Genomic DNA, 13,536 nt, shown 5'->3' with positions numbered 1-13,536 from the left:
ACATGAATTAGAATTTGGGGGGGGGGGGGGGGGGGGGGGGGGGGGAACAAAAAACACCTTTCTCCAAGTGCTGTGAGTGAAAGGCAGCAAGAGAAGAGCCAGTCATACAGCCAGTCTCAACTTTGAGAAATTATAACAGACAGGTATTTTGCTGCATTAGCCAAACCTTACACTGATTCTGATACACAATGTCTTCTGAATGAGCTAGCTACTAAATATTAGTAACAAAATCAAAGTATATAGTATGGCAGGGAATAGCACTATACCAAGTATAAACAAGGTAACTCCCCTCCTATTCTCTCTACAATCAGTTTCATGAATCTACAACTCTGTTTTCAATGCTCTTGGAGGCAACAGAGTTCCAACTCATACAAAGCACCGCTGACGCTAGTAGGAAGATGAAGAATTTTAGGGAAAGCTCATTATCATGTTGATTTACATGTTATTTATTTTTGTATTTATTTATTTTAAACAGAACTAATACATTTGATTTTACACCTCAAAAGCTTCAGACACTAAGCAAACAGCATCTCTCAAGTTGTTGAGAGGCCAACGACCACATGTCACGGAGCTATGGCTCTGTGCATGCAGGCACGTTCTCCTAAATGGAAAAAGAGAAGGACACAAGCAGCAGAGAGTTTAGACATTTCCTCTTACAACTTAATGCAAAAATGAAACAAGAAAAATGATACCCAGGGGAACAGGTTTAAAAAGAACCACAGGATTATTCTGTTTACAATTACCCTTTGTTTCTTTCTTTAAACAGATATTTAAGAATGTTTCAAGAGAATGTAAGCCTAACAGCAGTATATGCTAGACACAACTATGTGCCCAGATGTTCAGCTACGGTAAACCAAAGTATTTCCCTTAATGCTGGGTTCAGCTACAGCACCCCAGCTGAGCAGAAAGCTGGGGGTGTACTCTTTTAGCAGCGCCACTACTGTTTTGGATTTGCGCCTGGCAGCAGAGCCCGCTTCAGTCAATGAAAGGTCACGCTTACCAAGGCTGGGGCCATGCACTTTGGCCATAAGAAAAGCTGGGGTACGTTTTCTTCAAGTTTTGAATCCTATTTGGCTCTGAACTCCAAAGTGTAACAGTTGCACTGACTTAGACCAAAGTTAAAATGCCCAGAAGCTTTACCAGAGAATTCCTGAAAAGTTTCAGCTCTACCATCCTGAACACTACAGCAGAATGATTTACCTCTGTGAGGCTGAATATTATGAAGGATAAAAAAAAACAAGCATAGTTTATCACAGCAGAGCGGTCCAATACTTTTTAAGTGACAGAATTCACATTGCAGCTTTGGGCCCCCCTCCTCACAGACCACAGAGGTGCAGCTTTTGCTCCTGGCCTGTCTCTGTGGCAGCCCCGACATCCCAAGAAAAGGTGAAGGTAGCTGCAGCACCCGAAAGAAAGGCAATAGGTTAGGTGGAATCGTACCATGGGACACGTGTGGCCCACCAGCAGCTGCCAGCTGAACTACCCTGACCTCAGCAGGGACTGCAGCTATGCTGTTTACCGCAAGCCCGTGCCTGGGAGCAGGATAAAACAACAGCTGCCCTCCCTCTTGGCTCAGTCTCAGGCACCCGCACTGCCGTTCAAAGGTAGCTTGAGGCTAAAGCAACTCCCATCCACACTGAAAAAACCAGACGTACCTACCATGTTCACAGATTCCACCTGCAAGCAGTAAACCACCCTGAGGTCTTCCTAAAAGACCCTCTGCCTGTCTCCACTGCCTCACTCCAGCCACATAACATCACTGCAGCGTGAAAGGAGGCAGCAGCTATGCCGAACAGGCGCTGCTGGGGCTGCTCCTCTGCGTGTGCCAAAGCAGCAGCACGCCCCAGGGGTCAACTGGACACAGGTGAGCAGCCAGCAGGAACAGCCACCCAATCTGAACTTGAGGCCGTCACTGAAACAGAGTGCAGAGGAAGCCAAAAAGCCTGGAGTTCTCACCCCAGTTCTGCACCAACTCCTTGCACGCCAGAAAAGCTTTACCTCAATCTTCTACATCTGCAAAACAGGAACATTAGTTACTTTTTAACTACAGAACACATCCATATTTGTTTAATATCCACGTGTAATTTCATGATAAAACAAAAGTGAGGTATAATTACACTAATAAAAGCAAGACGTGACAGCAGAACGCCTCACGAGCTAACTGCATTTCTATCACCATTTGTCTGTTTCATGGAAGAACAAAAATTAAAGCAACGTAATTAACCCACATAAAGAAACATTGCCTTTAAAAAAAATAAAAATAAAATTTAATTTTGTGAGCTCAGGTCTAATGTGAGCTCAGGTCTTACAGAAACAGTTTGTAAATCTTAAACCTATAAAGAATATGGTACGCACAGCACAGCAGGCCTGAACAAGCATGCAATGAGTTCAAAGGAGAAAAGGGACCAGGCTTGCACATCAGCAACCTCATGTGTACAACCTGGTTGACTCAAGCCAGTCAGCCTCACTTCTTCTCTTCTCACAGCTGCTTTTCAGGTATCTCTGATATCGCTCAGACAACTGGAAATGCAGCAAGGTAGAACCAGAGATCTCCTTGCTTACAATGTTTCATTTTCCCCAAAACATTTAAGCAATATTTAAAAACAAAACAAAAATGTCACCTCTGGTGTTTTCAAGGGCAGTAAGTGTGACAGTAATTTGTCTTCAGATCAAAGGCAGCTCAAGATACATCCAACCATTCATTACCCATTGTAATGGGTGCAAAAGCTTCTGTCTACCTAAATCTATTTAGAAAGAATCATAAAGTGAAAATATTACATGCAGAGTGAATTAAAACAAATTTGTATTACATTCAGGGAGAAGATTCCTTCTCAGCTGACTCAATACCTAGAAATAATCTGATGTGCTCCTAGCTACAAAACTCCATGACACAGGGTTCATAACCAGACTCTGGTTGCAGATAGCTGTCTCAAATTTAAGGTTTAGGATCAGGAGGAGAGAAAGGTAGGCAGAAAAAATGGAAAGCTGTGGGTGACAGTGCATTCATACATGCATACTCTCACCTTGGAACAATCAGAGGAGCCTAGATTTGCATGATTAACACCTGGTTTTTAGAGATGTAAACAATTAAATTCAAAGCTTCATTAAAAGGTAGCAACTCATACTGGGTTTTTATTGCCACTATTCCTTTCCACACAACCAACCACAACTAAAAAGAGATGTTCTCCAAAAGGAGAAGTAATACAACAGACTCTCTCTCCATTAGGGAGTCAGGGTATATTCCTTCTTTTTTCTTTTTTAATACCTTTATTCTCTGAACGCAGTTCCAATCCTGCATTTGGCCCAGGGCAATAAACCAGGGGAACACTAATGGATTCTATATAACCTATTTATGGTTACTTGTTTGTGTGTTTCTAAACTTGCTCAACCAACTTCAAGGAGTTATTTCATAGAATAGTGGGACCAAAGCGAAGCCTTTCAGGTTACACATTGAAACAGCAGCAAGGTTGATACAAAGCCATTCTCCACGAATGTAACCATGCGCCACAGCGCCCAGGATGTGGCACAGCACAGGACCACCTACACTTGATGGATTGTCTCAAGCTCACTCTGGTCTTTTAAAACTCACCTCATGCACTTGAGTATAGAAGGACTGCAATGCTCGTATATGACGGTTTTGTTGCCAGAATACTTATTTTGATGGCACAATGCTGTGGAGACACCCAGACTTGCTCTAGATGTGCAGTACCACGCGGAGATAAAATATCCGGTCCTGACAGCTCTGTTGCTGTATTAAAGCAGCACAACACCCAGCCTGGTCAGCCTTAGCCTTTCAGCCACCACCTGCCTGCTCTGAAGATGGTTTGACTGCTTCTCTTCACGTTTCTGTATCATACAGTATAAGTATCTCCTCAGATTTGAAGAAAATACACACCCAGACATCAGGCCGGTTGCAGGGCAAAAGAAGTGGAAGAAAAACCACCAAGTATTCCTCAATAAAACAGCAACCCCTGCCTGCTAGGGCAGCACCGGATAGCTAACCTTTAACCCCTTCTCTGCTGTTCTCTGTCACACCTGAGGGCAAAGATAAATTGCAGCAGCAAGGTGTGTCGAAGCTTATTTAAGATGTTATTGCCCTCAGCTGTCATCCTCACCTTCCTGTCAGAGATTACAATTCCTGCAGCAGTCAGCAAGAAAGACGTGTGCCTCCAGCTCAGCTACGCTAGTTGCCATGCTGTATATTAGCTTAAACTAGTGATAAATGTTGTGTTGTGTTTTTTTTTTCCCCTCAGGCAAACTTCTAGCTTTATTCCTCAGTACTCCAGTCTCTCCCTAGTTTTTCTTCCTTCCAGTTGACTTTCACGTTGCTGATTGCTGACTTCAGCGACTGCCATCATCTCAAGACATTGTGGCCAAACGAGCCAAGGAATATTCCAAGCCTCAGAACAGACTGCTGTGCATCCTTCCCGCGGTAAAAGGATAATCAGCTACAGAAACAGGATTTCACAGAACCAAAACAGGAACGTGCAAAACTTGTACAACTGTAGAGGGTGCCACTCCTTCACTTAGCGCTGTGGACAAAGACTGTGAGCAGTAAGGCTTGATAAAGTTTCAGGTAGACAAGTAAAAGCTACTGTTCTTTCCATCTAACATCACCCTTCCATAGGTACAGGGCAGACATTTAACTCTGACATCGTGTTTTCTTTCTTAGCACATCCGGAACTGAAAGACCCTTTGAGTGATTTAGTCTCTTCATGGACTGACTATATACACAATCTGTAACATCACTAGCAAAGCCACACTCACCCTCTCACCATGCCTCTTCAACTGTTTATGAACACGCTACAGTGCTTGTAGTTTGATTTTCTGCAAGGGATAATTCTGAATAACTTCAAAAACCCTCTATCAGTTCCTAGGCTTGCTGTTCTTGTGTAAGATTGCTTTTATTTTTTGAAAAAAAAAAAGGGGGGGGGGGGGGAACAAGCAAAAAAAAAAAAAGAAGAGGCTTGGTATCTGTGGCTTTCTGCCTAAAAATAATGCCACTTTCTTCCTAGAGATACATTCAATGTATGCCAGCATCCTGGTTGCTTCTCCTAGGTAGATAACATCGTTCATTTCTGCATAACATACATTACCTTGTTGACAGCTTTTTTCTATAACACAGCCTGAGAAGAGAGCTCATCTTTCTGTTAACAAGCCCTAATTTCACCATTTGTAGGAAGTCTGCTCACAAGAGCTGTAGAACTTACAAATTCCCTTTTGTCGAAGCATCTTAGTAAGTTTTGTGATTTCTGAACATCAGAGTCATTCTGCATTACCTGCTGCTCTGAAATAACTTATATGGCACAAAGTCACAAGTGGCATTTCTACTCATGTTAAGATTTCAAATGGTGGAAAGTCAGTAATGAGTACACTCAAGGAGAAAAGAAAGAGACATCTTCCTCTTATTACAGAAAATAGCTGTTTTTGCAGCACTCTTCTCAGCGGTTTTCTGAAAAATCATCTACGAAGAAGTCCGCCTGCAGACAGGAAAAAGAGGTTCCTGCTGATCTTTCTCTTTGCACTCTGTCCTTAAAGTTTGCTGGTTTTGTCTTCACAAAGGTACCAATTCCAAGAGTCATTATATCATAGATTCATGCTAAATAAAATATACGCGCGTGCCTGGGGGCAGGGGGAGAGTGTCTTACGGCTTCAAGTAAATGGCTACGACCTCAGGCAGAATGGGGAAAATGGGATCATGGATAGCACTCGCAACAGAGACCCTGCCAACATGATTCAGAAGCAGGGGACCTCACAGCTCAGTCTTTAAACGTTAGTGGATACATAGCGGTCAAGGTTTCAACTAGCAAACCAAAAGACAGCTACAGGCAAGCATCTTTTACTACTCTCCTAAAAGAGCAAGAGGAACTGCTTCCCAACGTTCTACCCAGAGCATACAGAAAATAAATATCCATTATACTAGATCCCTTCAGTATGGGAAACATCTAGATATCTTACACAAGCATAACATTTCTTCAGATTTTATATTATATATATATATATAAACACAACAATTTCCTAACACGAAGTTCAGCATGAGACTTTAATGATCATCTTTGTTAAGAACTGAACAGATGACAACACTCCCAACCTGACACATATTCTGCAAAAAGAATATGGCAACATTAAATTATATATATGAAAATATAGAGATTAAAAATGACTGATTTTTCAAGGACTAAAGAAATTGTGGGGGGTAGCTGGTTAAGACTGTTACAAGTAGATGAACAATTGTCAGCTTAAGCATTTTTGGATAATAGCTTGATACATATTCGAAAATGTGAGGCAGGGAGAAAACACCAATAAACAATGCAGAGCAAGAAAACAAGATGAGCATGATAAAAGTTTTCAGAAAGCAATGACAGATCATCGTACACCTAGAGAACCAAAAATACAGAGGCAGTACATTAAAATCCATGATAATGCAAATCCAACATGAAACATGGGTCCACTGCTAGCTGATACCAGCAATGTAAATAAAATAAAAAAAATAAATTAAATTAAAAGGGGGGGAAGAAAGAAAAAAAATGAAAAAAAAAAGCAGGAAAAACAAAGCAAAACAGAAAAGTGAAAAAGTGTAATGGATACTTTTTGTCCCTTTGCAGAATGAAGGAAGAAGATGCAATCATTCCATATGTTAAAAAATCATTCCATATTGTTAAAAGAACAGAAAATTTCCCATTCCCATGCATGATTTTATAACCAATTTATAAACTGGCCCATTTTAGGGCCTGTTCTCTTCAACGGTTCCTAAATGACTAGAACATGTTTTGAGTAAGTCTGCAGGTGACACTGAACTGGGAGGAGCTGATGACTCCCTCAGTGGTGGAGAGGCCTTGCAGAGACATCTTGACAAATCAGAGAGCTGGGCAATCACCAACAGTATGAAATTCAACAAGAGCAAGTGCTGGATTCTGCACCTGGGACAGGGCAACCCTGGCTGTACATAGGAGAGGCTGGAGAGCAGCACCATGGAAAGGGGTCTGCGGACTCTGGTTGACGGCAAGTTGAATACTAGTCAGTAGCGTGCCTTCACAGCCAAATGGACCATCCGTACTGAGCATCAGGCGCAGCACGGCTCGCTGGTTGAGGGAAGGGATCATCCCGTTTTGCTCTGCACCAGCGCAGCCTCACCTCGAGTGCTGTGTGCAGTTTGGGGCACCACAGTATAAGAAGGACATAAAACTATCAGAGTGTCCAAAGGAGGGACACAAAATGGTGAAGGGTCTGGAAGGCAAGATGTACGAGTGGCTGAGGTCCCTTGGTTTGTTCAGCGCAGAGCAGAGCAGGCCGAGGGGAGGCCTCATGGCGGCCTGCAGCTCCCTCACGAGGGGAGCGGAGGGGCAGGCGCTGAGCTCTGCTCTCTGGGGACAGCGACAGGACCCGAGGGAACGGCATGGGGCTGGGACAGGGGAGGGTCAGGCTGGGGGTTAGGGAAAGGGTCTGCACCCAGAGGGTGGTCGGGCACTGGGACAGGCTCCCCAGGGAAGTGGTCACGGCACCGAGCCTGCTGTAGCTCAAGAAGTGTTTGGACAATGCTCTCAGACACACGGTCAGATTTTTGGGTGGTCCTGTGTGGAGCCAGGCATTGGACTGGAAGATCCTTGGGGTCCCTTCCAGCTCAGGATATTCTGTAGCTCTATAACTTTAGAAGTTCTGACTGAGGATTTCTCTGAACATCTATTTTATACATACCATAGGAATAGGGAAATCTCCAAAGGAAGGGGCAGAGGATAGTACAGCCCAACTGTTCATAAATACATAAATAAGTAAATAAAGGTAAAGGCATGAACCAGGGAGCTAAGATCTTCAGTTAAAAAACAGACGGTAACAGCAGCGATGCAAGAGCACAAAAGTTATTCAAAAATGTTGATGCTAGAAGTGGTACTTACTAAAACAACAGAAGAGCAAAACAAATATTGTATTAAAATGATAGTTTATACTTAGCTTTTTTTTTTTTTAAGGATATTCACATTTTCAGGGTACATTGTAGTTGATGGCAGTTAATTTGGGATTCTTATCAATGAGCAAATGCTAAACTACTAGTAACATTCTGCATGATTTTCAAAAAAGTATCTACTGACAAAAACCTCTCTGCTTTTTGACAGCTTGCAGGTCTGGTGGACAAAAGTGACTTGTGCTAATACACTTGAGTTTCTCTTAATACAGGTAACAACATTAAAGGATGTTTTGACCAAAATTTTTGCCAAATAAGGGAACACATTGCACAGATTACAAAGTTCTCCCCTTGGCTGATCTCAAAAAGTTGCTACTGGAAAGATATGGTTACAAAGACCATTTTGAACAGTCTCCTTTGGAACAATTATTGGTTGAGGACTATTCAATTAGCTTTTAATAGACATAAAAATTATATAAAATATTTGCTTGCTAAGCCTGGACATAAGAGTGTTGCATTGGTATCCAGTAGTAAGGCAGTTTAGTATTGCAAAGCTACATTAATCACTTATAAAGTAATCTTGGTCCTACAAGATGACTTGAACGCCAAAGAGGTTTGCAAAGTTAGGCCACACTCCCAGACAAGAGACACCTATTTCATAATGCAACTTAAGAAAACTAATAACTGTCTCATAATAAGATCTCAGTGCAAAGCAGAACAAATGTGTGCAAATACATTAATAGGACTATTAGTAGAAACAGAAATATTTTTGCATTGATGAGGCCACCAGTAAGTACAATATTATGCTTACCTTCAGGAGAGTAAGCACACAGTAATCCTGGAGCAATACAAAGAAATTGCTCCTTCATGGTTGTGTACTAAAACACACAAACAGTATATCTGTTATGCACAGAGAACATTTTTCAACTCTGCTAACGGAGATGTAATAGAATCTCCTGATTGGGAAGATGAAGTTAAAAAAAGGAAAAAGAAAACAACAACAACAAAAAAGATGTGAGGTTCCTCAATACTTGGGTGACATATCAGGGGATGAAATGGACTCAATGTCATATGAGCATTTCAAGTAAGGCTAAAGTCTTAAGAAGTCTAACATATCTCATGAGCAAATCAAAGTTTCTTCTTGTGTAAGATGGGCATAAACGTGGACTTAACGGTACTTTCCTCTTTGGAGCCTGTGAATTCCCCAGTTTCCTGAGGTCTGCTCATAAAGATATCAGAAAAATCAGTCTGGAATTTCTCCACACATACTCACCTTGATTACTTTTAAAAATACCTATTGACCTAGGGGCTTCCTCTGCTTATTCACAAAGCTCTTGACTCCTTCCTGTAGTGCCCAACCTAACAGGTGTTTTTTTGAGTGGAGAAGGGAGAGGAGGTTTCTTTTGAACCAACAGAGCCCGATCACCAGCTGGAGCCTGGACAGGGTAAGCAACACTGACAAGCTGTCTTCTTCAGGGTGCGCTTCTACACGCCCTTAGAATCATAGAATCATTCAAGTTGGAAAAGACCTTCAAGATCATCTGGTCCAACCATCACCCTACCACCACCGTCACCCACTAAACCATGTCCCTAAGCACCACGTCCAACCTTTCCTTGAACACCCCCCGGGATGGTGACGCCACCACTTCCCTGGGCAACTAACTACAGAACCCAGTTTCACTGTCCAGATCTGGAGTCTGAGCAGTGAACATGAACCATCTGGACATGCCAGCTCAGGGTCTTCTGGCTGGCCTGTCTTCATGCTACGTCCAGCGCTGACGTCTCAGCTCTGAGATCTCAGCCAGACTTAGAGCCGGAAGAGGGTTCTCACCAAATTGCACAAGCAAGAAATTTGCTACTCCTTAAGGCTTGGCTGGCACTGGAGGATCACCAGTCTTACTGGGGCAACACTGTAGTGACTGAAGGAGCTAGTGTAAGGAAGAGACGTTTTCTCACACCTCCTGCTCCTTGACCAGGGTACTCCTGAAAACGAGGCTCTTGCTGGATTTAAGAGTATAAAAAGGCACTTTAGCACCACAAAGTTGTATTAACCACTTATAAAGTGATCTCAGTCCTGCAAGATGACCACCAAAGAAGCCTGTGAAGGTAGCCCACGTTCCTAGACAAGACAGAAAGGACGCGAGGTTCCCCCCGGGAGCTGTCTCCCTGTCCCCACACGCCTCCCCCCGGCTCCGTCCCTCTCACCCGCGTCGTAGAAGGCGTCCAGCACCGCCGTCTCCCCGAAGTCCAGCTCCCCGAAGTTGACCGTGCCCAGCTGAGCCCCCTCGGCCTCGCAGGCCCTCAGCAGGCACTGCCGAGCCCCGGCCTCGGGGCTCCGCGCCCCGGCGCCCGCCTTGGGCGGCTCGTTGAGCACATACACGGCCCGCAGGCAGCGCGCCCGCGGGGCACCCGCGCCGCCCTCCGCCGCCTCCACACCGCCCGGTGCCGCCGCCGCCGCCTCAGGCGGGCAGGGCGCCGGCAGCTCCGGCTCCGTGCCGGGGTGCCCCGGCTCCGCCGCCGCGCTGCCGCCCGCGGGGCTCTCCATAGCGCCTCCGAGGGCTGAGGGGGGCCGGCGGCTGCCAGCAGGTGCTCAGGCGGGGCCGCGCCTCATGGCGAGCGGTTCCCCGTCGCCCGCCCTCGGCTGAGGGACAAGCGGGCAGCCCCGGGACGAGCCCGCTCCGCTCCGCGCCCAACGCGGTGCCGAGGGGGAGGCGACACCGTCGGGGCGGCCTCGCCTCGTTTATGGCTTCCCTTCCCCGCCCCTGGCGGGGCACACGACCTCCCCGCACCGCCCGCCGCCACCGCCCTGACCGGCGGGGCTTTGAGCCGTGGCCCCGCTCGGCTTCTCGGGACGGGCTGGCGGCGGCTGCTGCACGGCGGGAGGGCTGCACCCGCCCCGCTGCCCTTCGCCGCCATTAGGAGCCCCCACTCCAGCCGTTATGAGCCCCTGTCAGCCGTTAGGGGCCGGCTCGCCCCGGCCGTCCTCCCAAATAATAAATAAATAAATAAAAGCACACCCCTGCACCGTGTAAAGAATGGTTCCGGGCTTGGGCTGTGGACAGAGGGGCTGAGGGGTGTCGTCGACCCCCACAAACCTAGGGTGCCATCTGCCACTGTCATCCTTGAATCACAGAATCATTAAGGTTGAAAAGACCTCCAAGATCATCTGGTCCAACCATCCCCCTACCACCAATGTCACCCACTCAACCATGTCCCTAAGCACCACGTCCAACCTTGCCTTGAACAACCCCAGGAACAGTGACTCGACCACTTCCCTGGGAAACCCGTTCCAATGCCTGACCAATGTTTCTGAGAAGAAATGTCCCCTAATTGTTTTAGTTGTTGACAAGTAGTGCTCTTTGCTCAACTTTGTTTTAATTGTTGAAGAGTAGGGGCATGACGTTTCCATTTTTCCACTCACCAGGGACATTGCCCGAATGCCAGGACTTTTCAACTATGATGGAGAGAGGCTTGGCAACCCCATCGGCCAGTTCCCTCTGGACCCTGGGATTCATGTCATCGGGTCCCATAGACCTGTACCTGTTTAGATTCTTCAGGTGGTCTCGAACCTGCTCTTCACTTACAGTGGGTGGGACTTTGATACTCCAGCCTCCGTCTATGGCTTCAGGGAAATGAAAGATTTGGGAAGCCCGTCTACCAGTGCAGATGGAGGCAAAGCAGTTGCCCAGTACCTCAGCCTTCTCCATGTCTGTCGTTACCAATTACTCAGATATAGAAACTCACTCCTAAGATAAGAAATTAGCCACCCATAATCGCTTACACACTACTACTTTCACCCCCCAGTCTATTTTCACAAATGTTAAAGGCGCATGGTGGCCCTCGGGGACTCCTCCTGTCACCCCAGCGCAACAGCCTGAAGGAAGCTGGGTCCTCGCTTGTGCTCTTCCTCGAGGCTCTGTGCAGAAGGGTGCCACACAGTGCCACCTCTCGCACAAGGGCTGGGGGATGGGAAAGAAGCACTCACACAACCCCTGAGAATTGGCAACACAGTTCTTTATTGCCAGGACATCCTGCAGGTGACCATGCGGGATGTCCGTGGTGTTTGGCGGCTCCAAGCTAATGCTGGGGATGGAGCCTGCACGACGAGTAGGGAGCTCACCGGGCACTCCTACGACGCTGTTGGTGCGCTCTGATGGCAGGGAGCAGAGGCATGCCGGGGTAGTCGCGGGTCTGGTCTGGCCAAGGTGGATCCAATTCCACTGGTTCCTCCACATCCTTTGGTGCATCCATCTCCATGGGCTCCACGGTGTTTGGCAGAAGGACAAGCCAGTCCTTGCCTTGGACAGCCCAAAGGGGATGCCTTCCATCTGGAATGTTTTCAGGCCAGGGTGCCGAACCAGGGGGTCGCCCAGTCCCACGCCGAGTTCCCATGCCACTCTCCGGTTGATTTTCATGCATGGGTTTGATGCTGCTGTCTGGTTTATGGCCATGGCTGGGTCCCACACTGCATTCTGGACGATAGGCACGCCTCTCCTACCCGCGGCTGTCCGTCTGACACTCCTGCCTTCGCCCCAGGCCACCGTTGTGCCACTGGCAAGGCCCAGGCCCCCTGTCGCTGTATGGCTGAGGGGGTGGCCTGTTCCCTGCATCGTTGCGGTGCCAGTGGTACCACCTGTAAGTGTCTGTGGGCTGTGCGCCAGAGGTCCCTTGGGCACTGGTGTCTTTTGTGCCGCAGGCGCTATCCCTCTGCCCTTGACACGTCTCCTTCTTGTTGGGTGCACTCCTTCTCGGTGCTTCCTTGGACTCCATCGCTGTCCTCTCACACTGAAGAGGCCTGCCGCTCGCCTTGCTGCTTTGGCTCTCCTTCCTGCCACACGAGTTGGCTGTCAGAGGGCCTAGAAGCTCAGCGAATGGTGGGCCAGCCGCAGGGGTCCTGTTTTATAGGGCCCGAAGCAAAGGCGCGGCAGTGGTGGCCACTGTGACCTCAGCAAGCCTCTGTGATGGAGTGGCCCACGCGTGGCCAAAGGCGGCTGTGTTGGGGGCGGCCTGGAAGATGCCCTCACGTGGAAGAAGGAGGAGGGTTGGGGTGGCTGAGGGCCCCTTTTCTGGGGCTGTCTCCCCTGGGCCATTTGGCTTGCCAGAGAGAAGGGCTGCCCCTCGGCCACAGGGACTGCCCTCCACCTCCCATCCTGTGCCCTGGATTTATTGTTAACACCGGTTTTTAGGTAATTAAAATTAATTTATGGAGAAGAACAGAAGCAAGGTACATCTTCAGCCCTAATTCCCATGTGCGCTTTGTGCTCTGAGTGAACAATTTCTTCCTCACATCACATCTAATCTAAAGCTCTCCTCCATTTGTTCAAAGCCATTATTCCTTGTTCCATTGCTACACTCCCTGATGGAGTCCCTCTCCAGCTTTCTTTTAGGCCACTGTTATGGGTTAGGTTAGGAGGCAAAACTGCAGGACCTTGCAAATTGCAGCCTTATCTACCTTGTTCCACATGTTCCACATGACGTTTTCCAGCTCAGGCTCTAGCCTCTCATGAGTGTAACACAGAATCACAGAATCATTAAGGTTGGAAAAGACCTCCAAGATCATCTGGTCCAACCATCCCCCTACCGCCAATGTCACCCACTGAACCATGTCCCTAAGCACCACGTCCAACCTTTCCTTGAAC

The 13,536-nt window shown here is 47.1% G+C and overlaps 1 protein-coding gene across 4 annotated transcripts in view; it reads right to left on the bottom strand.

Annotated features, from left to right (window-relative positions):
- Positions 1 to 10,766, bottom strand: part of MAP3K15 (mitogen-activated protein kinase kinase kinase 15) — an 87,254-nt gene extending 76,488 nt beyond the window's left edge. Inside the window, exon 1 of one of the 4 annotated variants that reach the window (XR_010826150.1) lies at positions 10,103 to 10,766. Coding sequence is in view for 2 of the 4 variants with exons in the window: in XM_066981146.1 (XP_066837247.1) it covers positions 10,103 to 10,442 (340 nt within the window). In the remaining 2 variants the exon portion in view is untranslated. The remainder of the gene's footprint in view (positions 1 to 10,102) is intronic. The other 3 variants (XM_066981146.1, XM_013184008.3, XM_066981158.1) reach the window with 3 other exon arrangements.
- Between the last annotated feature and the right edge of the window lie 2,770 nt (positions 10,767 to 13,536).

The sequence above is a fragment of the Anser cygnoides genome, chromosome 1, assembly GCF_040182565.1.
Source record: "Anser cygnoides isolate HZ-2024a breed goose chromosome 1, Taihu_goose_T2T_genome, whole genome shotgun sequence".
Taxonomy (NCBI): Eukaryota; Metazoa; Chordata; class Aves; order Anseriformes; family Anatidae; genus Anser; species Anser cygnoides.
The sequence above is the reverse complement of the archived record's forward strand: the minus strand, read 5'-3'. Positions and strand labels throughout refer to the sequence as shown.